We start from the raw sequence: 27,700 nt of genomic DNA, 5'->3' as shown, positions 1-27,700 counted from the left end.
GGTCACTGCCTCCCAGATTCCCATCCACTTTTGCTTCCCCTAAGATAAGGGCAGTGGCAGAGGAGTGGAACTAGCTGCACATCAAGGCAGTGGGAGGCCACTGGGTGGAAATAGTGCAGAATTTGCTAAGATAGATGCTGAGTTTCTAATGCACCTGCTGCCTTCACAGAGTACATCCCCTATATGCTCCACAGCCCCCCTACTCTCATGTTCTCCCCTCTGAGAAAAGAATTAGGCAGCAATTCCATGAGTTTAAATTCATGGAGTTCTCTGATGAGTTTTAACTGTGGTTCTTTAACAAATTAACGTTTAATGTCCCTATCCCATGCTCCCTCCATGATCCAAAAAATTTACATTTGGGTCAGTTATATTTATCATTTATACAGTATGGTTTTTCATCTCCTTTATTGTTACTCTGTACCACTCACCCCCTCTGGCACTGAATGACCGCCCTGACTAATGGCACGAAACAAACAATTAAATTAAACTTTCAGAAAACCTACACATTTTACTTCTCGTTCACAGTGAAAGCATGCGAACGACCCACTAATCTAAGGTTCAAGATGGTGGACTTAGGTCAACAAGAAAATCAATTATAGGCCTGGCTGGAAAGATTACCCTTTTGACCATGAAAGACAAATGTACATGGCTCAATGTCTGCTGTGTGTGTTAGATCAGATCATTGAAACTGTCTCCCATCCCATCCACTCACAGGTGCTATTAGAAATGAGTGAGCCAACACAGAAAGGCAAGATAATCAGATGCTGTTTTTACCATCTGACATATTTATTATCTTACATCATTCATATTAGTTAGCATCTGCCACTTTGACCTGGAGGAAAAATACAGCCACCATTTCAAGCAAAAAATATATAAAAATGATATGTTTACCTTTGAGCTAAACCCTGGAGTCCTCAGTCACTTTTTACTCAACTGTCACATAACCAACCTCCCAAACCTCCCAACCTTTGGCCCAAATTCTTCTCTTATTTAAATCAGCACATATCCTGAGCAACTTCAAAATAAAATGGAAGTCTTGCCTGAGTAAGCTGAGTAAACATGACTTAAAAGCTCTGGGATTTGTCTTCTTGTGTTTATGTTTGATCACTGTATTGGTACATTTACAGTATAAGGGCGAAATTCACTCCTGTGCAGAAGGCCAGCACAAAGCCTACAGCACCACTTAAGTCTCATTTATGCTGAATTGTGAATGTTTAAGGCGGGGCATAGATTTTGTGTTGGGGTGAATTTCAATCTTATATATTTTTAGGCATTCTTAACTGACTTTACATAAAATTTCAGTTTGCCTTCCCCCTCAGATCTTAAGATGTGGTTTGACTTTTAGCTCTAAACACACTATTAACTTCTAGGGAGAAATCCTAGAACAATGAAATCAATAACGATTAGTGGGTATTTAAAAGGATCTGACTGAGAAAGCTGTTGAAGCATAAAAATGACTGGAGAGTGTAAGTGATTCACATTATGCCTTTCCTTTTTGAAAACATCCTTCTGATAATATAATTTTGGGGATTTTTTCTTTGTGAAGTATTTCCTCAACAATGCAGAATGTTAATTAAACATTAATTAACATTAAAAATACAATAAAAGAACTAAAAAAGAGCCACCGTGGCTTAACAACCATATAAAAGAAGCAGTGAGAGATAAAAAGGCATCTTTTAAAAAGTGGAAGTCAAATCCTAGCGAGGTAAATAGAAAGGAACACAAACACTGCCAAATTAAATGTAAAAATAAGAACATAAGAATGGCCATACTGGGTGAAACCAAAGGTCCATCCAGCCCAGGATCCTGTCTACCAACAGTGGCCAATGCCAGGTGCCCCAGAGGGAGTGAACCTAACAGAAATGATCTAGTGATCTCTCTCCTACCATCCATCTCCACCCTCTGACAAACAAAGGCTAGGGACACTATTCCTCACCCATCCTGGCTAATAGCCATTAATGGACTTAACCTCCATGAATTTACCCAGTTCTCTTTTAAACCCTGTTATAGTCCTAGCCTTCATAACCTTCTCAGGCAAAGAGTTCCACAGGTTGACTGTGCGCTGAACGAAGAAGAACTTCCTTTTATTATTTTTAAACCTGCTGCCCATTAATTTCTTTGGTGGCCCCTAGTTCTTATATTGTGGGAACAAGTAAATAACTTTTCCTTATTCACTTTCTCCACACCACTCATGATTTTATATACCTCTATCATATTCCCCCCAGTCTCCTCTTTTCCAAGCTGAAAAGTCCTAGCCTCTTTAATCTCTCCTCATATGGGACCCGTTCCAAACCCCTAATCATTTTAGTTGCCCTTTTCTGAACCTTTTCTAATGCCAGTATATCTTTTTTGAGATGAGGGGACCACATCTGTATGCAGTATTTAAGATGTCAGCCTACCATGGATTTATATAAGGGCAATAAAATATTCTCCGTCTTATTCTCTATCCCCTTTTTAATGATTCCTAACATCCCATTTGCTTTTTTGACTGCCGCTGCACACTGCGTGGACGTCTTCAGAGAACTATCCACGATGACTCCAAGATCTTTCTCCTGATTAGTTGTAGCTAAATTAGCCCCCATCATATTGTATGTATAGTTGGGGTTATTTTTTCCAATGTGTATTACTTTACATTTATCCACATTAAATTTCATTTGCCATTTTGTTGCCCAATCACTTAGTTTTGTGAGATCTTTTTGCAGTTCTTCACAGTCTGCTTTGGTCTTAACTATCTTGAGCAGTTTAGTATCATCTGCAAACTTTGCCACCTCACTGTTTACCCCTTTCTCCAGATCATTTATGAATAAGTTGAATAGGATTGGTCCTAGGACTGATGCTTGGGGAACACCATCAGTTACCCCTCTCCATTCTGAAAAATTACCATTTATTCCTACCCTTTGTTCTCTGTCTTTTAACCAGTTCTCAATCCATGAAAGGATCTTTGCTTTTATCCCATTACAACTTAATTTACGTAAGAGCCGTTGGTGAGGGACCTGGTCAAAGGCTTTCTGGAAATCTAAGCACACTATGTCCACTGGATCCCCCTTGTCCACATGTTTGTTGACCCCCTCAAAGAACTCTAATAGATTAGTAAGACATGATCTCCCTTTACAGAAACCATGCTGACTTTTGTGCAACAATTTATGTTCGTCTATGTGTCTGACAATTTTATTCTTTACTATTGTTTCAACTAATTTGCCCGATACTGACGTTAGACTTACCGGTCTGTAATTGCGAGGATCACCTCTAGAGCCCTTCTTAAATATTGGCATTACATTAGCTATCTTCCAGTCACTGGGTACAGTAGCTGATTTAAATGACAGGTTACAAACCATAGTTAATAGTTCCGCAATTTCACATTTGAGTTCTTTCAGAACTCTTGGGTGAATGCCATCTGGTCCAGGTGACTTGTTCCTGTTAAGTTTCTCAGTTAATTCCAAAATCTCCTCTAGTGACACTTCAATCTGTGACAATTCCTCAGATTTGTCACCTACAAAAGACAACTCAGGTTTGGGAAACTCCCTAACATCCTCAGCCGTGAAGACTGAAGAAAAGTATTCATTTAGATTCTCTGCGATGACTTTATCGTCTTTAAGTGCTCCTTTTGTATCTCGATCGTCCAGGGGCCTCACTGGCTGTTTAGCAGGCTTCCTGCTTTTGATGTACTTAAAATACATTTTGTTATGACCTTTTGAGTTTTTGGCTAGCTGTTCTTCAAACTCCTTTTTGGCTTTTCTTATTACATTTTTACATTTAATTTGGCAGTGTTTATGCTCCTTTCTATTTACCTCACTAGGATTTGATTTCCACTTTTTAAAAGATGCCTTTTTATCTCTCACTGCTTCTTTTACATGGTTGTTAAGCCATGGTGGCTCTTTTTTAGTTCTTTTACTGTGTTTTTTAATTTGGGGTACACATTTAAGTTGAGCCTCTATTATGGTGTCTTTGAAAAGTGTCCATGCAGCTTGCAGGGATTTCATTCTAGTCACTGTATCTTTTAATTTCTGTTTAACTAACCTCCTCATTTTTGCATAGTTCCCCTTTCTGAAATTAAATGCCACAGTGTTGGGCTGTTGAGGTGTTCTTCCCACTAATGGAATGTTAAATGTTATTATATTATGGTCACTATTTCCAAGTGGTCCTGTTATAGTTACCTCTTGGACCAGATCCTGCGCTCCACTCAGGACTAGATTGAGAGTTGCCTCTCCCCTTGTGGGTTCCTGTACCAGCTGCTCCAAGAAGCAGTCTCTGCATTTCGTCTTGAGGTGACATGTACCCAGTCAATATGGGGATATGGAGATAATTGAAATCCCCCACTATAATTGACTTTTTAATTTTGATAGCTTCTCTAATCTCCCTTAGCATTTCATCGTTAATATCACTGTCCTGGTCAGGTGGTTGATAATAGATCCCTACTGTTATATTCTTATTAGAGCATGGAATTACTATCCATAGGGATTCTATGGAACATGTGGATTTATTAAAGATTTTTATTTCATTTGATTCTACATTTTTTTCACATGTAGTGCCACTCCCCCGCCTCCGCATGACCTGTTCTATCCTTCCGATATATTTTGTACCCCAGAATGATTGTGTCCCATTGATTGTCGTCACTCCACCAGGTTTCTCTAATGCCTATTATATCAATATCCTCCTTTAATGTAATAAGAAAAGCTCAAAAGGAGTTTGAAGAACAGCTACCCAAAAACTCAAAAGGTCATAACAAAACGTTTTTTAAGTACATCAGAAGCAGGAAGCCTGCTAAACAACCAGTGGGGCCCCTGGATGATCAAGATACAAAAGGAGCACTTAAAGATGATAAAGTAATCCCAGAGAAACTAAATGAATTCTTTGCTTCAGTCTTCACAGCTGACCAAAGACCAAAGCAGACTGTGAAGAACTTCAAGAAGATCTCACAAAATTAAGTGATTGGACAACAAAATGGCAAATGAAATGTAATGTGGATAAATGTAAAGTAATACAAATTGGAAAAAATAACCCCAATTATACATACAATAAGATGGGGGCTAATTTAGCTTCAATTAATCAGGAGAAAGATCTTGGAGTCGCCGTGGATAGTTCTCTGAAGATGTCCACACAATGTGAAGTGGCAGTCAGAAGAGCAAATGGGATGTTAGGAATCATTAAAAAGGGGATAGAGAATAAGACGGAGAATATCTTATTGCCCTTATATAAATCCATGGTAGGCCGACATCTTAAATACTGCGTACAGATGTGGTCCCCTCATCTCAAAAAAGATATACTGGCATTAGAAAAGGTTCAGAAAAGGGCAACTAAAATGATTAGGGGTTTGGAACAGGTGCCATATGAGGAGAGATTAAAGAGGCTAGGACTTTTCAGCTTGGAAAAGAGGAGACTAAGGGGGGATATAAAATCATGTGTTGTGTGGAGAAAGTGAATAAGGAAAAGTTATTTACTTATTCCCACAATATAAGAACTAGGGGCCACCAAAGAAATTAATGGGCAGCAGGTTTAAAAATAATAAAAGGAAGTTCTGCTTCACACAGTGCACAGTCAACCTGTGGAACTCCTTGCCTGAGGAGGTTGTGAAGGCTAGGACTATAACAAGGTTTAAAAAAGAACTGGATAAATTCATGGAGGTTAAGTCCATTAATGGCTATTAGCCAGGATGGGTAAGGAATGGTGTCCCTAGCCTCTGTTTGTCAGAGGGTGGAGATGGATGGTAGGAGAGAGATCACTAGATCATTACCTGTTAGGTTCACTCCCTCTGGGGCACCTGGCATTGGGCATTGTCAGTAGAAAGGATCCTGGGCTGGATGGACCTTTGGTCTGACCCAGTATGGCCATTCTTATGTTCTTATGATCTTTTTAGTTGGTCTATATTGGCTAAAATGTGCAGCAGTGATCAGATATGCCTGCCAAGGCTGGAATATGGAATACAAATAACATAGTGATGCTGGGGGCTTTACATGATGTAGGATCTATTTTTTTAATATAATAAACTTCGTTCCATAGATTACTATTTCTGATATAAATATTTCACAATAGTGCAAGTGAAGGAACATTAAGGTTATGTGGGGATGGAGGCAAATTTGGGTTTAAAATGAGGTATTTCTTTCCTATGGAGAGATATGCAATACTGTGAGGTATACCAGAAGAAGATCTTATTAAAGGTATACCAGAAACTGAATAAACTAAATACTATACTTGTCATAAATATAAAGGGAAGGGTAACAACCTGTATGTATGCAGTATCATAACATCCCTCCTGGCCATAGGTACAGAATCCCCCTACCTGTAAGGGGTTAATCAGTTCAATTAACCTAGTTGGCACCTGACCAGAAGGACCAATGGGAAAGGAAGATACTTCCAAATTGGGGAGGGAGGGGGAAGATTTTGTTTGTGCTCTCTTTGTTGGTTCTCTCTCAGGACAAAGAGAGAGACCAAGCAGGTAATCCAGCTCCTTCTGAAATGATACATCTAAAATTACAGAAATTGTAAATTATAGCAAGGAAATGCATTAGATTATCTTTTGTTTTAGCTTGTGAATTTTCCCTATGCTAAGAGGGAGGTTTATTCATGTTTTTGTAACTTTGAAGTTGAGCCTAGTGGGGAATCCTCTGTGTTTTAAATCTTTTTATTACCCTTTAAAATTACCTTCCATCCTGATTTTACAGAGGTGCTTCTTTTACTTTTTTCTTTATAATAAAATTATTTTAAGAACCTGATTGATTTTAGTGTCCAAAACGTAAAGGGTCTGGTCTGTACTTTTATTAAAACCTATTGGTTGGTATATTATTCTCAAGCCTCCCTAGGAAAAGGGATGAAGGTGTTTGGGGAGATATTGGGGGGGGGGGGGGATAGGGCTCCAAGTGGCCCTCCCTGAATGTTTGTTGAAATCACTTCGTGGTAGTAGCAATATCATCCAAAGACAAGAAAAGGAATTTGTGCCTTGGGGAAGTTTTGAACCTAAGCTGGTGGAATATAAGATTAGGGTGTCTTTCACCCGGGTCCCCGCATCTGTATCCCAGGGTTCAGAGTGGGGAGGGAACCCTGACAGTACTTCATTCCTGGAAGAAATTAGCTCTACTTTCTGTATAAAAGCAGAGTAGCTGCAATGAAGTCAAAGGTGTGTAAAAGCAGCTTTCTCCTATTTTAATGTGGCCCATCCATGATATTCCCTGTGGGTGAAATTCACCCGTGTAGAGGGCTACCATGGAACTATGCACAATTTTAGGGGATGTTGATATGAATACTTAGTTTGTGGCAAGCTGCAGTGTAATCTACCTTGTTCTATCCTGCCACACAATAACTGTCTGTGTGGACTCTCCTGCCATGCAATAATAGTTCTGTAGTGCACTTTTAATCTATTCCTATTTCAAAGCAGGGAAGATCAAAGTGCACTATTAATCTTTTAGTGCACTGCAGCAGGGTCCACATGGATACTCAGTGTACAGGCAGGATTTACACCCCAGTTTTCTGCAAACTAAGTGTTTGTGTAGACAAGCCCTAAGGGCTACCTCTGAACTCCATCAGCCTCATATTCCAAAATCATCCCATGTAGCAGCATGAGACCATCTTACCCATCTTGTCTTCATGTTATGGGTCACAGTCCAAAAAAAAAACAAAAACCTGAGATCCACTGGTCTAGTTAAGTGAGAATGGGGCTGGGAGTCACAGACTCTTGAATTCTAATCCTAGCTGTGTCATTGGTTCATTTTGTGGCCTTGGATAGATCACCTAACCTGTGTGTCTGTTTTCTCTCTATAAAATAAAAATAGTGGGCTGGATTTTCAGCTGCACCCATTGTCCATTGGATGCAATTTTTTGGTAAGGCAACTTGAAAAGGAACATCAAAGGTTGATGTCCAGGTTTGTCATCTACTTTTTCACTCTTCAGAGAATACTGTCCACATTTAGTAGATTGGGGATGGATGGATAAATGGTGGGGTAGACTAGTGGTTCTCAGCCAGGGCTCCGGGGCCCCCTAGGGGACCTCTAGCAGGTTTCAGGGGGCTTCCAAGCAGAGCCAACATTAGACTTGCTGGGGCACAGGCAGAAAGCTGAAGCCCCATCGCATGGGGCTGAAGCCCAGGTCCCTGAACCCCGCCACCAGGGGCTGAAGCTGAAGCCTGAACAATGTAGCCTCGTAGGGGCCCCTGTGGCATGGGGCCTCAGGTAATTGCCCTGCTTGCTACACACTAACCCCAGCCCTGGCTTTTATATGCACAAAACCAGTTACTGTGACACAGGTAGACCATGGAGTTTTTATAGCATGTTTGGGGCAGGGGGAGCCGCTCAGGAGGAAAAAGGTTGAGAATCTGTGGGGTAGACAATGGAGGGGTGATAGTAGTTAATCTTGCTATAGTTCTATTTTCAAATATTGAGGCTCTTATCCTGCTTCCATCCTAATCAGTAAGATCAGAATTGGTCCCTTGCTGCATGACCCCTGCTTCCTGAATTTGATTCAAGCTGCAGGGAGTAATGGGTAAATTTTCCAAACTAGGCATTTGCCTAGGTGGAATGAAAGCAGCTTTTTAGTAGAGCGAACAAACTTTCAATGTTCCTATAAAAGGGATCAGGAAACCCAGCTTGTTCATTAAAAAACATCATTGTTAAGTCAAATGAGAAGTCATCTAACTACACAGCATGAAACTGCATTGTGAAGTGGCCTGTAACAATACATTAATTTATGTACAAGTATACCATATTTTACACATATCTACATGTAATTTGCTTGAATAATGAATGTCTTTGAATGATGTATCTTACTGCAAATATGGATGAGCTATGCGTCCTTTGGAACACAATTTGTATTATGTGGAACCATCATGGTCTTTAACCTTGGTACCATTAATTATTAAATTTTCTCTATGGTCTGCTCTGATTCTAAAATACAGAGCTGACATGAAAAGGCCGGAGGGAGAGAGCGATTATTGAATATTGAAAGTATAAAAGAAGACAGGAGATATTTCTTAGTTAGGAGCTTTGCCCATTTGCAAACCCATTTAAATATGGAGGGGAGGGGTTTAAAGTGGGCTCTGGGTTCAATTTCTACTTAGGAAAAACTGGGGGGGAAGGAGCAGAAAGGGGTCAGAGAGAAGAAACCCAGTGAAAAATGAGGGTGTCAAATGGAATAGAGCACAGACAGAGTGAAGAATAAACAAAGGCTGTGTAAAAAGAGCAGTGATAATAGGGGAGATGGAAAAAAAGAGGCTACCTAATGATTCTCTGCTGTCCTGAGTTTATACTTGGAGGAGACAGCCATCAGGCTTATTGGTTCCATGATGCTCTGCTGGCCCTATTTGTATGCTTGCCAGCTTAACTTTTGGGGGGCAGTTCTATCCCTGATGCACAGCACATATATAGCTCTCGCTGTTGCCCCATCCCGTTGGCTTCCTCCCATCTGTTTCCTGTATCTACATGTTGTCTCCTGTTACATACTTTGACAAATATGTAGGACAAGAATCATCTTTTTGTTCAGTGTGTGTCGCACTGGGGCTCCAATCCCTGCCTGGTGTCTTGAGGTGCTGCACAAAACAAATATTTAACAACAAGACAGGTTTCTTCCAGCCAGAATTTGTTATAAATGAATTTCATCTTCTTGGGGTAAAAAACCCCACATGGGTTTGAATTACAGGCTAAAATTAGTTTTGCAAAACTATAAAATAGCACTCAACAAGGTTTCTCAGGCTCTATTCTGGAGAAGATGTAAACTAACGTGATATTTGCCAGTTCTTACTCACATAATGACGCTTTCAGAACTCAGGCCCATGAAGGAATTCCTTTCAATTGTACGTATATTTATATTATCTTGAATATCTCTGAAAAAGAAAGTAAAGTAAAAATTAAAGAGTTTTGTAGCTCTGTGATCCTTTAATTTCTTTGACAGGAAATGATGCTTCAAACACCAAAATGATTTTTCTTCATATTAGATCTGAGAAAATATTTTACATGTAGGTTTCCTGAATGATATCACTAAGTTTGTCCAAGTACTGCTGGGGAGTGAAATGGGAGTAATCACTTCCATACCATTGTTTTTTGCTTTCTAGATCCAGGAAAGAGACCAAAGCCCTGAGGTAAGTGGGGAAGTGGGATACCGGGAGGAAGCAGGAGCACGCGAGAGGGGAGGGCTCCTGCCTCATACTGAGAAAGAGGGACGATCAGCGAGTTATCTCAAGTGCCTACACACAAATGCAAGAAGCCTGGGAACTGAGCAGGGAGAACTGGAAGTCCTGGCACAGTCATAGAATCATAGAATCATAGAATATCAGGGTTGGAAGGGACCTAAGGAGGTCATCTAGTCCAACCCCCTGCTCAAAACAGGACCAATCCCCAACTAAATCATCCCAGCCAGGGCTTTGTCAAGTTTGACCTTAAAAATATTTAAGGAAAGAGATTCCACCACCTTCCTAGGTAACGCATTCCAATGTTTCACCACCCTCCTAGTGAAAAAGTTTTTCCTAATATCCAACCTAAAGCTGCCCCACTGCAACTGAAACCATTACTTCTTGTTCTGTCATCAGCTACCACTGAGAACAGTCTAGATCCATCCTCTTTGGAACCCCCTTTCAGGGAGTTGAAAGCAGCTATCAAATCCCCCCTCTTTCTTCTCTTCCGCAGACTAAACAATCCCAGTTCCCTCAGCCTCTCCTCATAAGTCATGTGTTCTAGTCCCCTAATCATTTTTGTTGTCCTCCGCTGGACTCTTTCCAATGTTTCCACATTCTTCCGTCCTAAGGACAAGGACAAGTGCAGAATCCTGCACTTAGGAAGGAAGAATCCCATGCACCGCTACAGAGTAGGGACCGAATGGCTCGGCAGCAATTCTGCAGAAAAGGACCTAGGGGTTACAGTGGACGAGAAGCTGGATATGAGTCAACAGTGTGCCCTTGTTGCCAAGAAGGCCAATGGCATTTTCGGATGTATATGTAGGGGCATTGCCAGCAGATCGAGGGATGTGATCGTTCCCCTCTATTCTACATTGGTGAGACCTCATCTGGAGTACTGTGTCCAGTTTTGGGCCCCACACTACAAGAAGGAAGTGGAAAAATTGGAAAACCTCCAGTGGAGGGCAACAAAAATGATTAGGGGACTGGAACACATGAGTTATGAGGAGAGGCTGAGGGAACTGGGATTGTTTAGTCTGCGGAAGAGAAGAATGAGAGGGGATTTGATAGCTGCTTTCAACTCCCTGAAAGGGGGTTCCAAAGAGGATGGATCTAGATTGTTCTCATTGGTAGCTGATGACAGAACAAGGAGTAATGGTCTCAAGTTGCAGTGGGGGAGGTTTAGGTTGGATATTAGGAAAAACTTTTTCACTAGGAGGGTGGTGAAATACTGCAATCCATTACCTAGAGAGGTGGTGGAATCTCCTTCCTTAGATATTTTTAAGGTCAGGCTTGACAAAGCTCTGGCTGGGATGATTTAGTTGGGGATTGGTCCTGCTTTGAGCAGGGGGTTGGACTAGATGACCTTCTTAGGTCCCTTCCAACCCTGATATTCTATGATTCTATCTTAAGCAAGACAATATCAACAGTATGCACTTAGGGTTGGATCCTACGACCCTCAGACCCATGAATAATACTGCCACAACAAATAATTAAAGAAGTTGCAGGATTGGCCCCTAAACTAATGTAGAAAAGAGTGGTCTTTTTTGGCCCTGATTCATGAAGGTACTTAAGCATGTAAGTAATTTCTCCACTAATGTCAACTACTTGTGCTTAAAACTAGGCCAGGCTAAACTGGGGCTTCTGACAGTCTATTGCATTGACAAGTATTCATTTCAGTCAGTTCCACAGTAATATATTTTTGACTGATATATAAAATGATATACTCATACACATTTCTGTTACTTGCTCAAAATACAGTTCCAAGCAGTTATACAGTATCACTCATAATTTAGACAGGGAGAATTGTTGTTTTCATGCTGTTTTTAATGCAAAGCAGTGAACATAATGAATTGCTTGCAATGCCTGAAACCTATTGCAGCTCTAAACTTGTCTCATTCTGAGCGCTGTATATGGCCATGATACTGAATTATCTGATAGTTAAACAGGGGCCTCATTCTGCAAGTGTAACTCCGATTGAAATCAACAGGAGCATCAGTAAGTGAAATTCACACCTGTACAAAGAGCCAGGACAAGGCCTTATAACATTTATACATACATACACACACACACATGCGTGCACGCACAGACACACACCACTAAATTCCCACTTATGGAGTGAAATCCTGCCCCTCTGAAGTCAACAGGAGTGTTGCAATTGACTTTAAGAGTGCCAGGATTTCAACCAACATCTATTTTGGGACTTAAATGGTGTGTAGGCCTCATGCTGGCCTTCTGCAAAGGGAGGAATTTCACCTCAGGCAAAGAACCCATGATTCACTAGCACAGGTCGATCCAGAGTAACTAAGTCTGAAGATGATTACAAAGCTTCCTAGAAAAAAGGTTACATAGGTCCTTGCATGCTGTACCTGCTATATGGATTCACAAAGAGCTAGAGTGCAATTCCAGAAACTCCATACTTGACAAAACACAGTACCAATATATTTGCATAGCAGTACCCAAAATAGGTGGTGGATTAATATTGCTGAAGATTAATGTCATATAAGATTTAAATCTAAGCAAGAGTAATTGAAACATACCCCAACTTTCTATTAATATACCTCAACGCCAGCCACCTGTAAGGGTAAAACAAGAGTGCCTATTCATTCCCTGGCTGTTCTGCTTGTGACTGCCAACTAGGGCTGCTGAAAAATTTCATTCAAAACTGTGTTTTTGATAGTGAATTCCTATGAAAGTCAATTGCAAAATTCCTACTGACTTCAAGGGGTCAGGATTATCAAAGCTGGTTTTTGATGGAAAATTTGGGTTTTTGACTAAATGAAAATTTTCACAGAGAGTGCCTGCTTTCCATGGAAAGTGTTGACTTTTTGTTGGAAGAAAAGAAAAGAAAAGATGTTTGTGTTTTTGGTTTTTCAACAAAAAGTCAAAATTTTCCATGGAAAAGTTTAAATTAATGATTTGTTCTCCATTTTTGTTGAAATTTTCTAAGGGAAAAATTATCCTATTTTCCAACCACCTCTGTGGCCAACACGGGTGTTGACTGCAGTGATTTTTTGTGACCTGTCCACTGGGAAGTGGATTGAGACCAACTCATTTCACACTGATCATAGAACAGTCACCAGATGACAACAAATTTCTGTCTCTACCAGCCTGGCTTGAATATAAATTGGTGACTTAAAAGTTAAAGGCTATTGTCGGTCCCATGAACCAAATGAAAAGTTCTCTGTCACACGCCATATATCAAATCTGGTATAGAGAAGTCACAGGAACAATCAAATAATGTAAAACAAATGATCAAAGCACACAAGATTACAACTGGTGATGAAGTGACAAAGTCACTAAACAAATGCAAAGGAAAACATGTCCAAGATCTTATTAGAGAAGCAGACCATTCGAATGGAGATAACAAAAAGTTAAAAGCAGCCAATATAAACTTACAATAAAACTTTCTGGAGAGATTGTAGCTTATGTACAGTAGGTAAAAACTTAATGCCAGTGTTTGATATTGACCTAAAGAGGGAGAGAACAAATGAAGATTATTAGCTGTGGCTCAAGAATAAAATAAAACTAACAAAGAAGAAATACTGGAATAAAATTGGCAATCATGTAGGGTATAATTAATCCGTGTGCAGAAGGCCTATACACCAGGGAAGCCATACTTATGTTGTATAGTATGGGTGGGATATTCAAAAGTAGTGGCCTAACCATGAAGTCAGGAGTAAAACTCTCACTGATTTCAATGGGAGAGGAGTAAGGGCAATGCTGACTGCTTTCTGAAATGCTACTCTCAGGACTTAAACTGGTGTTGTCTAGGGGCCTTTCACTGATCCCCTGCACAGGGGTGCATTTCAGCCTTCATTTGTTAGGTTTCAGAAATGTATTTTGCTTAGATGTCAGTTCATCAATAGTGTTTTAGTTCAGCAACTGAAAGATCCAGGTTAGGGATTGATTTTAGGATACCCAAAATAAAATGAAAGAAGGGCATGCCTATTATACAGATTGGGGGGACCTAAGAATCAAGAGTAGAAAGCACTCGATTTCTAGTTTTACAACTTTTATTGATTTAATAAAGACATGAACTACCAGACTGAGAATAATTAAAGTACCTGACCTTCTGGAGTGAAGAAAGATTCTGTCATGGTGTTTGTTTCTCCACTATCTTTTAAGCTGATTAATCACAGTGATACAGAATAACATATTTTTATAATATGCGTTTGTAAATATGAACTAATTTTTAAACACAATTTTTAATCTTCACTTTAGTGGAATTGTCATTTCCACTGGAAAATGCCAGGTTTCTTGCAACAGGGGTTGTGGTTGAGGCCTGTGAACATGCTCTTCAGAGTCCAAGACAAATTAGCTGGCAGACTTGAGTAGGACTCAAGGGCTTGTCTATTCTTATGGCTAGATCAGCACTGCTGCGATTGATGGCAGAGTGCTCTCCCATTGACTCTTGTGTTTCAGCTCCCCAAGAAGAGTAAGGTAAGTAAGTGGGAGAGCATCTCTCGTTGACACAGTGCAGTGTAGACACCGCTGTAAGTCAATCTAACTTAAGTCGACTTATGTAACTGAAGTAGCATAACTTAGGACGACTTACAGCTGTAGTGTAGACCAGTCCCCAGAAGTCCACAGGTTTTATTTGGCAAGGGTTACCCTGCCACAGTCTACTTAGATCCTTCAGGCTAGTCACAGGTGGCACAGAAAAGCCCTATGGTCTTTTGCAGCAGAACAAAGAACTAGTCCCATGGAGAAAACAAACACAATAATCCTGTCCCAGGCCTACCTTTCTCTGGGGAGACTCTGGCAATCAATCTTAGGAGAGGTACTGAGCATGCCCTTTCCTCTTATTCAGCTTTCCTCTTTCCTTTTTAACTGTCCCCCTTACTACCTGACAGCAAGTGCAAATGTGGCAGGGCAGGGCCGAGTGGGCTCCGAGCAGCTGGTTAACCCTTGCTGGCCCAGGATGGGGATGACACACCCCAACACAAGGCAAAACCAGAATATTACAGAACACAATACTTTTTTTGGCTCATAACATTTTATCCAGTTTGATAACATTGATGATATATTGATCACCTATAAACAGTGAAAGGACAGTGCCACAGGTATCAGCAAAGCTGCCTGGGCTTCTGGCTTAGGACAGATGCGTTACCAGACAAAGAGAAGAGCGGACTTCAGTTAAGGCAAATTGCCTGTATGTATCTACTATGTGAGGTGGTATTGGAGGTAACCTTGAACTGAGAATACTGTTTTTTTTTTTTTTTTTTTTTTAAAGAAATATATTAGTGGTATATCGAATGTTTTGGGTATGTCTACATTAGACACTTCAAGAGGTTATTCTATCACTGTAATAAATCTACCTCTTTGAGTGGCAGTAGCTAGGCTCATAGAAGACTTCTTAGGCTTAGGTTGGCTTCATTACATTGCAGAGGGTATGACATTTTTCACAGTCCGGAGCAATGTAGTTAAGCCAACTTAATGTCGTAGGCTAGACCAGGCCTTTGTATTAGCATCTACACAGAATAGTGGTCTTCTGTTATTGGATGTAATTTTTTTTGCACACTTACATTCTTGAATAATTAAATGATGATGAAAAACTCTGGCTGAGACGCTGGAAAACATAACGAGCATTCATATAATGTTCAGTGTGAACCTGAAATGTTCCTGAAAAGTTGTTAAAAGACCCTTCAGGTATTCATGACCAAACGCGGAAATCTAAACAGGACATCCAAATCCCACATTTGGGCATTTAAATTGACACTTAGGTCCATAAAATGGCCATTTACACGCCTAAGTGTTGATTCAAGCTCTCAAATGCGGAATATGGATACGCTATTTAGACATGATGAAAAATGGGTTCCTTGGCGGTCTCATTTTATAACCACAAGCCTTTGCATTACATGAAAGAACATTTAAAGGGATGGCACTGAATATGCAAGAATACACCTCGGGGACAATTTCTTAAATGTCACAATTACTTTGTCTTGGGAACAGGCATGCTTGTACTGGATAAAAACAACTCCAACTTGTCACAAGTGATCAAGAAAGTGCAACAAAATGTACTTTGCAAAACTAACATATACTGATAAATCAAAAGGCATTATTAATGCAGCAGGTGAGTCATTACAAGATTTTTATTTTTAATGTACATCTTGCAGTGCTGTACCCTGAATAGAGTTAGCAAAACAACCATTAAAAAAGGTAGAAAGACACTGCCTCTATCACCTTCCTTACAGTATTTAAAGTTCAATCCCTAAATAAGCTGAGAATTGTGTGGGGTTTGAGCTCCACAGCTGCCTTTGATTTTTCAATGAGAGTCCTATGGCTACAGTTCCATGCAATTGTTTAAGGTGTTAAATGTGAGAATCACTTATATTTAAATACAAATTATATCATGCATTTGTTTTAATAACATCTGTGCTGAGGCAGATAACAACCTGTTGCCAGATTGCGTAGGGGTATAGTAGGGCAGAGGGGAGGGAATTAATAGCTTTCCTCCCCACATCACACCCCATAGCTTAGCTTGGTCCTTGTGTTCAGACAGTGCAAGGACTACAGTACTCTCGCACCACCACCATCACCACCACCACTAGGTCCCCCAAAGGGTGGGTCATGTTGGTCAGCAGAGCTTGCACCCCACAAGTGGGAAGAGGAACTTGTAATGTCTGCATGATACAGCAGTCACTATCCTTCTGTTTTCCCAAAGGTATTGGGCAGGATTCTGTTCTCACATCAGGTATGTGTAACTCGACTGGTTTTAATGGCATGGGATTATGGAGTATAAAATTTAGAAAATCGTAACACTTTTATTAAATCTACAGGTGGTGCAGTGTGTGGAGTGCACTGGTGGACAGGACAATGATTAGAAACAGGAGAGACTGTTTTTAGCAACTCATGTGGCAGAAAAACTAAAAACACTGGTTAAAGCATAGTTCTGTCGGGCCTCACTCTCTCTTTTGTACTCAGACAACAAATCTCTAGAGTGGATAATCTTGTAATCTTGTTAGAATGTAGATAATCCCATTTACTGGATATCCGTCCTGCAGGACAGTGTTGTCAATATATTTACCATGTAATATATATGTTCTGTTGATGCTACCTTTAAACAAGTGTCTCCTTTAATCTACATTATAACTGAATCCCATCTACCATACATATAAATAGCTCTGTAGCAGCTCGCTTCTCCTCAGATTGTCAATGGCTACATTCCAAAGTCATAGTTGTCTTTTAAAAAAGATTACACAGGATGGAGTGTTTTTTCCAAAAAACAAAACACCCACCCACATCTCTCTTGGGTTTTCTGGCACTCATTTGCAGATATTGAGCCAAATTCCACTCTTATTTATGCAACCATAGGAGATGCCCCATCAAATTGAGAGCATGGTTTAACTTATTAACTTATTGTACATATTTGTTAAAGGAACCAAATTCTTAAGTCAGAGACAAAGATGAGATTTCTAAATATTTCATACTGGTTTATATTATAAACATACATATATATATATGTGTGTGTGTACACATACATATCCTAATAAAATAAACAAACTAAGATCAGAAGTTAGTTTTAAATGCAGAAGCCATTTGAGATATAAGTCAAGAATTCAGCAGTTAAGAACACACTCAAATAACCTTTCAGAACAAAAAGTCAGATCGGCCAGATCCTCAGCGGAAGCAAATTGACATAGCTCCAGATCTGGCCCTGTATGTTACATGCAAATCCCAAAAGATAGTTACATATAATGTGGATGAAAATTTCTAAACAAAGTGGGAAAACCTCAGACATTTTGGTTGGAGTGTTTCAATTCTAATTCTTGAAAATGATCCAGTGGAATGTCAGTTCTATAATGAAGCTCTAGCAGGCAAACACGAACCAAGTAATTTGGTATATGCTAACATTCCACAGGAAGGTGCATAGTGTGTAGGGAAGATTACCATAAAACTCTCAGGGGCAGACTGAGCCACTTAGCCACAGTCCTGAGTTGGAAGAACTGCAGAGTCACCATCCCTCAGGGGGAGCTTGTGGAAGGGATTGTACCTCAGGGAAACATAATTAATTTCGTTTGAAGCTCCTTAAGGTATCTTTCAGGTGGTGCAGCCTGCTCCTTTACAATGTGCTCAGCCCAGTCCATGGACTGGTACAGTCAGAGCTATATAGTCAAAGTGCTTTCCCAAGTGCAAGGGCTACAAATGACCTTGAACCTAGAGCAGAGCATGCATATAGGTGGGGAATGTCTCTTTGTGCCTGCCTGCATTCCCTTCCTCCCCTGAGGACACACTTAAGGACCAGGGGTTATGTGGAATTCAGTGTTAATCATCATTATGCTGTACTGTATCCTTGTAGCAAGGCCAAAGATCTCTGTATTTAGGAAGCATGCTATTAATTGTGTGTGCCAGCTCTTCCAAGAAGTCATGTCCTGCATGCACAAACACAGTGATGGAAAGCCTGTGACAGTAGGTTTGCCATCTACAAAGCAAACTAGTTTACACATAACCTGAACATTGTTTCCACTTTTTCCTGAGACCTAGTTATACAGCCACAATCATGTTCTGAAAATGTTATATTTAAATACTGTTTTCCTTTTAAATTGAAATAATTCAAGGTGGGAGCTGGACATACCCACTGTAACAGCATCATAGGACCTAGATTACATATGTGAACTAATTTTGGAAAGAAAAGAGAGGTTTGAAAAGGCATTATGACATGCCAATGTATAATACCTCATCTTACTATCCTTCCCCCATATGACAGTTAGATAAATTATCTTGTACCTGTGAAAAGGTCAACAAGTTACCATTTTGAAACAGACTCTCTCTCTTTGGCATGCATATACCCAAGAAAGCCAATTAACAATTCTGTCTCTGCTTGAGAAAGACTGGTGAGGAAGTTCATGGTGTGTTTTTTAGTTTGATGATGTCTGACCCAGAAAAGTTTATTATATTTGAGTACAGGATTTTTTCTCAGACTTTTTTCCAGTGATAATATAGGATGTTAATGGGCTGCAGTGGACTCCATTACTGCACGTGGGGATGTACTTCTACCAGAGCTGACAGGCAATACCATATTAATATTCGGTACTTAGAAAATGTAATTATCCCATAGGTTGATGGGAGCACTGAGAAATCTAGCCATCACTTCTTCCCTAGCCATAATAAAGAGCTAGTAATAGTATTCATATGTTTGAAGAATCTTACAGAAAACCCCTTAAGCAGCATACTGCAAAGTTCATTAAATTGATGGGCTACTGCTATTTTAATACTTTGCCCAGTGTCTCTCCATCTCATGCATTGACAATGTTCTGTGTTTTATATTGTCTTCTGCAAACTGACAATAAGTACCTATTTTTGCTTTAGTTTTTTTGAACTGGGTTTTGACGATCCGATCACAGACAACGTACTGGCTGTGGATCTTAGAACACACGATTTGGCATACTGAACAGGCCAGTAACCCATTTAGTCTGATATCCTGTCATTGACATTGACCAATATCAGAACCTTCAGAAGAAGGTACAAGACTCGCAATAATGGGCAATTATATAACAACCTACAATTTCTTCCTAGCTTCTGATGGTTAGTCTGAGTTATGTTATGGTGCGTGAGGGTTTGTTACTCCCCTTACAATTTTTCTCCTATTTTATGAGTTGTGGATGTTTTCCACATATATAGTCATATACATGCCCAATCCTTTTTTGACTCCTACTAAGCACTTGGCTTGAATGGAATCATATGGCAGGGAGCCCCACAGATTAATTATGCAGTGAGTAAAAAAAGTATTCCCTTGTCTCGGTTTTAAATTTCTTGCTTTCCATTTTCATTGACTATCCCCTTGATCTTGTATTATGAGAAAGGGTAAACAGGAGAAGCTGATTTACCTTCTTTTTATCAGTTGTTCTTTTGTACATTTCTATTGTGTCCCCTCTGAGCAATTTCCTCCCTAAACAAAACTATCCCGATCTTTTCATCATTAAAATAAATGTATCTCTGTCCTCTAAAGAGAGGTTGAGAAAAAGGCAAATGGTAGCCTGTGAAACAGTCAAGAGCATGGAGAACGTTGGGGAGAACGTTCATCTAGAAATGTGCCAAGGAAGGACATCTGGGTATCATTGTAGGCATAGGAGGGCATAAACAGCTTGAAAGTATAAGGGTCCATCACCATCACAGCACTCATTCTTTCTCTCTTTCTCGTTCTCAACAAATGACTATTCCAGGGTGGATACATATTAAATAGACACTGGGCTAGAGAGAGGAGGTGGGAAGCCTTGAGTCCAGTGCTCTGAGGCTACCTACCAGATCAAGCCCCACATGGAACTTGGGCAACTGAATGTCTATCTTCCCCAGGTTTGCAAATTGCTCAGAGATTTAATGGAAGATAGGCTACAGTGGGGCAGAAGTGTGCATACCACAGGGTCCAAAACTTAGGGTGCCTAGGAAACTTTGACAGCAGAAAGTTAGCGTGAGTTTATGTACCGACAGGGCTAGACAGAAGCCAACCAGGAGTTTTGTGGATCGCAGTGGTGCTGTGCACAGGTACTTAGATGTCTAACTCTGGAGTTTAGGTGCCCAAGGTGCTTTGTGAATTGTACCCAGGCAATTAGAAATCATCAGAACTGGTTGAACAAATCGTTATGTAAATCAGCACAGCTCCATGCTGCTACAGTGATTTACACCAGCTGAGAATCTGGACCAACATTCATACCAACTTTTGGCAATTTCTATTGAGTAATTATTCAAGTTTATAACTGAATAATACTGCAAGGTTTGGCATTTTAGCAATCAAATAACTGTTTGGAAATATCTTTCCCCCCATTAAACTGTAGTAAGCACTGTCCCAAAGGTGCTGTGGAGGGGAACTTTAAGGAGAAATTGAACAAAGGTTTAGGGAAAATAAGGGAAAGGAACACAAAGAGATGGAAAGGAAAAAAGGAACCAGAATGTGAAAGAGCTGTTGGCAGAATTAATACTAGTGACAGGTCAGGCTATGACAGCTATGTGGAGAGAGAACAAGCACAACAGTCAGTGCCCTATAGTGAGCAGGGAATTGGGTGGGTTTGATAGCTTTGAGTTCAGTTTCCACGCATTCATAAGTGTGGATGTTTTCTTTGTTACACATGACTGTCTTGTAGCTATCTCACTTGGGCCATAATTCAGCGCCCTTTGAAGTCAAAGGAAAGAGTCCCAATGGTGCCAACATATAACTGGGCTGGGGAGGCTTACCCTTTCCTTGAGCATCCTATTTCATGCATTCCTACTTGGAAAAAGAGTGAAAACAGTGTATTGATATCTATGCAAAGACAGATGCTTTTCTGTTTCCATATATCAGTTAGTTATATTTGAGAAAATATGCTGTTGTTCACTCTTTTTTGTAGGCATTGCTAGTCCTGCCAAGTAAACTATATTTGGCATAGGCTATGCATTCTTTGCTGCTTGTTGTGAGGATTTTATTTAGGGTAAACAATGACAGACTTTTGCACCTATGTAGCCGTCTATAGTCAAACATAAAGGTGTAGTAGTTCATAGAGTATGGGGTAACATTCAGTCTGGCAGCCAAAGGAAAAAGGCATGTGAATTCTAATCATGACAACTGGAATATCATTCATTTTCCCCATTGCCAAGTAAATATGCCTTTACCCCACAAGAAGATGTTTGCATTGTTATTTCCCAGTTAAACACCCTGACATTCAGTTAGTCAAATTTCATTGTGGCTTCAGCTAGTTTTTGTACAGCAGACACTCAGCCAGACTCTAGCCAGGTTACAGCCCCATTGCTTCTCAGTGGCAAATGCCCAGCACAGCACAGCATCCCACTGGAGAAGGGGAACTCTCTGCTGGAACACTGCGCAGCATCAGGCCTGTGCCTCTGCCTACTTCCTTGTACAGAAGTTGGGGATATGGTGTGATGGAGGCTGTGCTCTGCTACAACAATCCTCCACTGCGGCAGAGTCCATTACGGTTCCTCTATCACTGGCACAATTCAGAGCTGCTTGGCTGCAACTGGAAGTGGCTTCGAGGCTGCCTCTGGCCCTTTGGATTAGGGAACTATAAATTGCTTCATGACACGTGCCCCCACCTCTTGCACTGAGTGAATTTAGTTCTAGAACTTCATCTCCACTCATTAAAGGAATGCTGCACAACAGCCCAGCAGGGGCATACTATGGGGACAGAGAGGACTCCAGCAACACACAACTCAAAAGAGGGGATTTTTTTTTTAAAATATCTTGGGTCAGATCAGATCTATAAGATGTCTAGTGAACTGAAATGCACATAATAGACAAACTTCATTAGCATTACATGAAGGTCCAAGATCTTAATTAGCAGACAATTGTGATGGCATTGCTCCTTAATGACAAGAAGCTTGCAACAAAATATCAGTGATATGGCTAACCTTTAGAGGAGAGCATTCTGAAGCTCCAGTGGCAGAATCACTGCGTCTGATTCCCTTCTCACACCATTGATTCCTATAGAGTTACTACTGATTTACATCACTGTGAGAGGCAGCTCAGGGCCCACTATTTTATTAAATCAGCGGTGAATCCCAGCAGGTGAAGATTCCTCACAGTCTGAAAAGGTGTTTATTTAGGGCTGTCGATTAATCGCAGTTAACTCACGCGATTAATTTAAAAAAATTAATTGTGATTAAAAAATTAATAGCAATTAATCGCACTGTTAAACAATAGAATACCAATTTAAATGTATTACATATTTTGGATGTTTTTCTATATTTTCATATATATTGTATTCTGTGTTGTAATTGAAATCAAAGTGTATATTATTTTAATTCAAATATTTGCATTGTAAAAATGATAAACAAAAGAGAGTATTTTTCAATTCACCTCATACAAGTACTGTAGTGCAATCTCTTTGTCATGAAAGTGCAACTTACGAATGTAGATTTTGTTGTTGTTACATAACTGCACTCAAAAACAAAACAACGTAAAACTTCAGAGCCTACAAGTCCACTCAGTCCTACTTCATGTTCAGACAATCGCTAAAACAAACAAGTTTGTTTACATTTACGGGAGATAATGCTGCCCACTTCTTATTTACAATGTAACCAGTAAGTGAGAACAGGCATTTGCATGGCACTTTTGTATCCGCCAATCCACATCTGAGATTTCCTGGGAAAGGTCAAACTAAAATGTAAACAAAGGCATCGTCTGAATCATTCATGGACATGTGACTTGCCCAGGTGGCTACAAACTCCATCCTGTTGCTGTGATTTTGCACAGGAGAACAAAGGGGTTCCACCCACAAGAGAAAGAATATAAAAGGCCCTGGAAACCCCTCCCCCATTTTGTCTTCAGCTGGCTTAAGAGATGGCCTCTCCACACCAAAGAGATGCCTGAAAGAAACTGGAACAAAGGACAGTAACTATGGGAGTGTGAGTGATTGCTGGACCCAGACTAGGAAGGAATCCAGTCTGTGAAAGAAGCTTATTGGAACATCTCTGGGGGTGAGATTTCATCAGTAATCAGTTTCTTAAATTATTAGGCTCAGACTTGTGTATTTTGTTTTATTTTGCTTGGTAACTTACTTTCTTCTGTCTGTTATTACTTGGAATCATATAAATACTACTTTTTATATTTAATAAAATCATGTTTGCTTATTAATTAACCCAGAGTAAGTAATTAATATCTGGAGGAGCAGACAGCTATGCATATCTTTCTATCAGTGTTATAGAGGGCAGACAATTTATGAGTTTACCCTGTATACACTTTATACAGGGTAGAATGGATTTATTTGGGGTTTGGATCCCATTGGGAGCTGGGTGTCTCAGTGCTAGAGACAGGAGCACTTCCTAAACTGTTTTCAGTTAAGTCTGCAGCTTTGGGGATGTGGTTCAGACCTGGGTCTGTGTTGGAGCTGTGGCATGTCTGGCTCAACAAGACAGGGTTCTGAAGTCCCAAGCTGCAGGGAAAATGGGCTCAGAGGTAGTCTCAGCATATCGGGTGGCAGTCCTAACTTGTCACAGTCCCCTGTACTGATTTACCTGCATTCTGTCATATATTTCATGTTATAGCAGTCTCAGATGATGACCCAGCACATGTTGTTCATTTTAAGAACACTTTCACTGCAGATTTTACAAAACACAAAGAAGGTACCAATGTGAGATTTCTAAAGATATCTACAGCACTTGACCCAAGGGTTAAGAATCTGAAGTGCCTTCCAAAATTTGAGAGGGATGACGTCTTAAAAGAGCAACACTCCAATGCAGAAACTACAGAACCCGAACCAACGAAAGAGAAAATCAACCTTCTGCTGGTGGCATCTGGCTCAGGTGATGAAAATGAACATGCGTTGGTCCTCACTGCTTTGGATCATTATCGAGCAGAACCCATCATCAGCATGATCGCATGTCCTCTAGAATGGTGGTTGAAGATGAAGGGACATATGAATCTTTACCGCATCTGACATGTAAAGATCTTGCAATGCCTGCTATAAAAGTGCCATGAGAATGCCTGTTCTCACTTTCAGGTGACAATGTAAACAAGAAGTGAGCAGCGTTATCTCCTGCAAATGTAAACAAACTTCTTTGTCTGAGAGATTGGCTGAACAAAAAGTAGGACTGAGTGGACTTGCAGGCTCAAAATTTTACATTGTTTTATTTTTGAATGTGGGCTTTTTTCTACATAATTCTACATTTGTAAGTTCAATTTTCATGATAAAGAGATTGCACTACAGTACATGTATTTGGTGAATTGAAAAATACAATTTCTTTTGTTTTTTTACAGTGCAAGTACTTGAAATCAAAAATAAATATAAAGTGAGCACTGTATACTTTGTATTCTGTGTTGTAACTGAATTCAGTATATTTGAAAATGTAGAAAACATCCAAAAATATTTAAATAAATGGTATTCTATTATTAACAGTACGATTAATTGTGTGGTTAATCACAATTAAACATGATTAATTGTTTTAATAGCTATTAATTATGTGATTAATCCCAATTAATTGTTTTAATCACTTGACAGCCCTAGTTTACTTATCGGCTTGACAAGTATGATTTAACAGGGCTGCCTAGAACACTAATGTGACCACAGAATGCTGCAAAAGCACTTCCAAGCTGCTCAGCAGGACAATCTTGCACCTGCACTGCACAATGAGAAGGCCCATTAAACATCAGACACCGAGTCATCTTTCAGCTGCCTTCACAACTGGAATAAGGATTTATTTACTGATACTCATACAACTGGAATTTCTGTTAATTCCCTGTGAAGATTATTTCAGTTTAACATAATTGTGGGACTGTTACAGGAACTTGCTCATAGAGTGGAATGTGGGGTTGGAGTGCAGATAGGCCATAGGATCTGATACTGAAAGGTACTGTGGGCCTTGAAACATAGAATCATAGAAAATTAGTGATGGAAGAGACCTCAAGAGGTCATCTAGTCCAACCCCCCACTCAAAGCAGGACCAACCCCAACTAAATCATCCCAGCCAGAGTTTTGTCAAGCCAGGCCTTAAAAACCTCTAAGGATGGAGATTCCACCACCTCCCTAGGTAACCCATTTCACTCTCGTAGTGAAATAGTTTTTTCTAATATCCAACCTAGACCTCCCCCACTGCAACTTGAGACCATTGCTCCTTGTTCTGTCATCTGCCACCATGGAGAACAGCCGAGCTCCATCCTCTTTGGAACCCCCCCTTCAGGTACTTGAAGGCTGCTAACAAATCCCCCCTCACTCTTCTTTTCTGCAGACTAAATAAGCCCAGTTCTCTCAGCCTCTCCTCATAAGTCATGTGGCCCAGCCCTCTAATCATTTTTGTTGCCCTCCGCTTGACTCTATCCTATTGGTCCACATCCTTTCTGTAGTAGGTGCCTCAAAACTGGATGCAATACTCCAGATGTGGCCTCACCAGTGCAGAATAGAGGGGAATAATCACTTCCCTCAATCTGTTGGCAATGCTCCTACTAATGCAGCCCAATGTGCCATTAGCTTTCTTGGCAATAAGGGCACACTGCTGACTCATATCCAGTTTCTTGTCCACTGTAATCCCCAGGTCCTTTCCTGGAGAACTTCCACTTAACTAGTTGGTCCCCAGCCTGTAGCAGTGCATGGGATTCTTTCATCGTAAGTGCAGGATGCTGCACTTGTCCTTGTTGAACCTAATCAAATTTCTTTTGGCCCAATCCTCCAATTTGTCTAGGTCACTCTGGACTCTATTGCTACCCTCCAGCATATCTACCTCTTCCCTCAGCTTAGTGTCATCCGTGAACTTGCTGAGGGTGCAATCCATCCCATCACCCAGATCATTAATGAAGATGTTGAACAAAACCAGCCCCAGGATTGACCCCTGGGGCACTTCACTTGATACTAGCTGCCAACCAGACGTCGAGCCGTTGATCACTACCCATTGAGGCTGATGATCTAGCTAGCTTTCTATCCACCTTATAATCCATTCATCTTGGACTATACTGTAATTCTTTAACTTGCTGACAAAAATACTGTGGTTGACCGTATCAAAAGCTTTGCTAAAGTCAAGGTATATCACATCCACCGCTTTCCCCATACCCACAGAGCCAGTTATCTCATCATAGAAGGCAATCAGGTTGGTTAGGCATGACTTCGATCATCACCTCTTCCTTGGCTGAACAAGTTTGTTTTGTCTCTAAAACAAAATTGAGTACGCTGGCAGAAGAAGATTTCATACCACATTTTAATGAAATCAGTGAAAAGAATAAAATTCACCACTTTTTGTTCTACTCGTGAAACTTCTTACAATCTTTATTGACTGGAAGCACAGCTGCAATTTGAGTGCAAAGATTGTGCTGTGCCAAGAGGAGACAAGGTAACTTTTACAACAAATAATAGAAAAGTTACTAGTGATAAACCCTTCTCTTTTTATGTTCCCGAACATTCTGGCACTTAATGAGATTATTTCCTCTTGTCAATTACAGCAGTTATTTTATTAGGTAAATATAAGTTGATCTAATATAATGAAATGACTGGAGATAATTCACCATCTTTCACAGTACCACATATTAAAACTAAGGTATAAGAGTCTATTCTTTATTGATTTTGTACGTACGTAGCCCTTTTTGTTCATTGTTTTTCATATTTCCTCTCTATTAATAACTTCTTCTATTTGCCATATATAATGTAGCTTCTTTCATCCCAAGGAAATACACATTTAAGACTATGGGAACATAAGGGTAGCCTTACTGGATCAGATTAGTCCACTATCCTGTCTCCTACAGCAGCAAGCATACAATGCTTCACATGAAGGTGCAAGAAACTCTGTAGTATGCAGACATGGGATGATCTATCCCCATGAAAGTCTCCTCTCCCTAACAAAAATTACCATAGGGCCTGAAGTATGAGGTTTCATATCCCTTCCAATGTTTAGCAGTAATTATGACAACTCTCGATATTCTTGTTATCCATATATATTTCCAGCCCCCCTTTGAATTATCCTAAATTCTTGAACATACCCATATCATGTGGCAATGAGTTCTGCAGTCTAATTAGACACTGCATGAAAAAAATATTTGCTTTTATCAGTTTTGAATTTGCCACCTTTCAATTTCATGGCATGGCCTCTTGTTCTTCTGTTATGGGACAGCAAGGACAGAAGCTCTCCATTTACCTGCTCCAAACCCTTCAGCATTTTATATACTTTTATCATGTTCCCTATTTCTCTCTTTTCTAAGGT

General features: G+C 40.1%; 1 protein-coding gene across 1 annotated transcript in view; it reads right to left on the bottom strand.

Moving 5' to 3' along the window:
- The window catches only part of FSHR (follicle stimulating hormone receptor), a 162,327-nt gene that overhangs the window by 24,070 nt on the left and 110,557 nt on the right, over window positions 1-27,700 (bottom strand). Inside the window, exons 5-6 of the mRNA XM_084622308.1 lie at window positions 13,490-13,561; window positions 9,728-9,805 (exon numbers count right to left, since the gene is read on the bottom strand). Of these exons, the coding sequence (XP_084478434.1) occupies window positions 9,728-9,805; window positions 13,490-13,561 (150 nt within the window). The remainder of the gene's footprint in view (window positions 1-9,727; window positions 9,806-13,489; window positions 13,562-27,700) is intronic.

This window comes from Lepidochelys olivacea (genome assembly GCF_965140295.1).
Source record: "Lepidochelys olivacea isolate rLepOli2 genome assembly, chromosome: 3".
In the NCBI taxonomy this organism is placed as follows: domain Eukaryota; kingdom Metazoa; phylum Chordata; order Testudines; family Cheloniidae; genus Lepidochelys; species Lepidochelys olivacea.
This window is presented reverse-complemented; position numbering and strand designations above follow the sequence as displayed.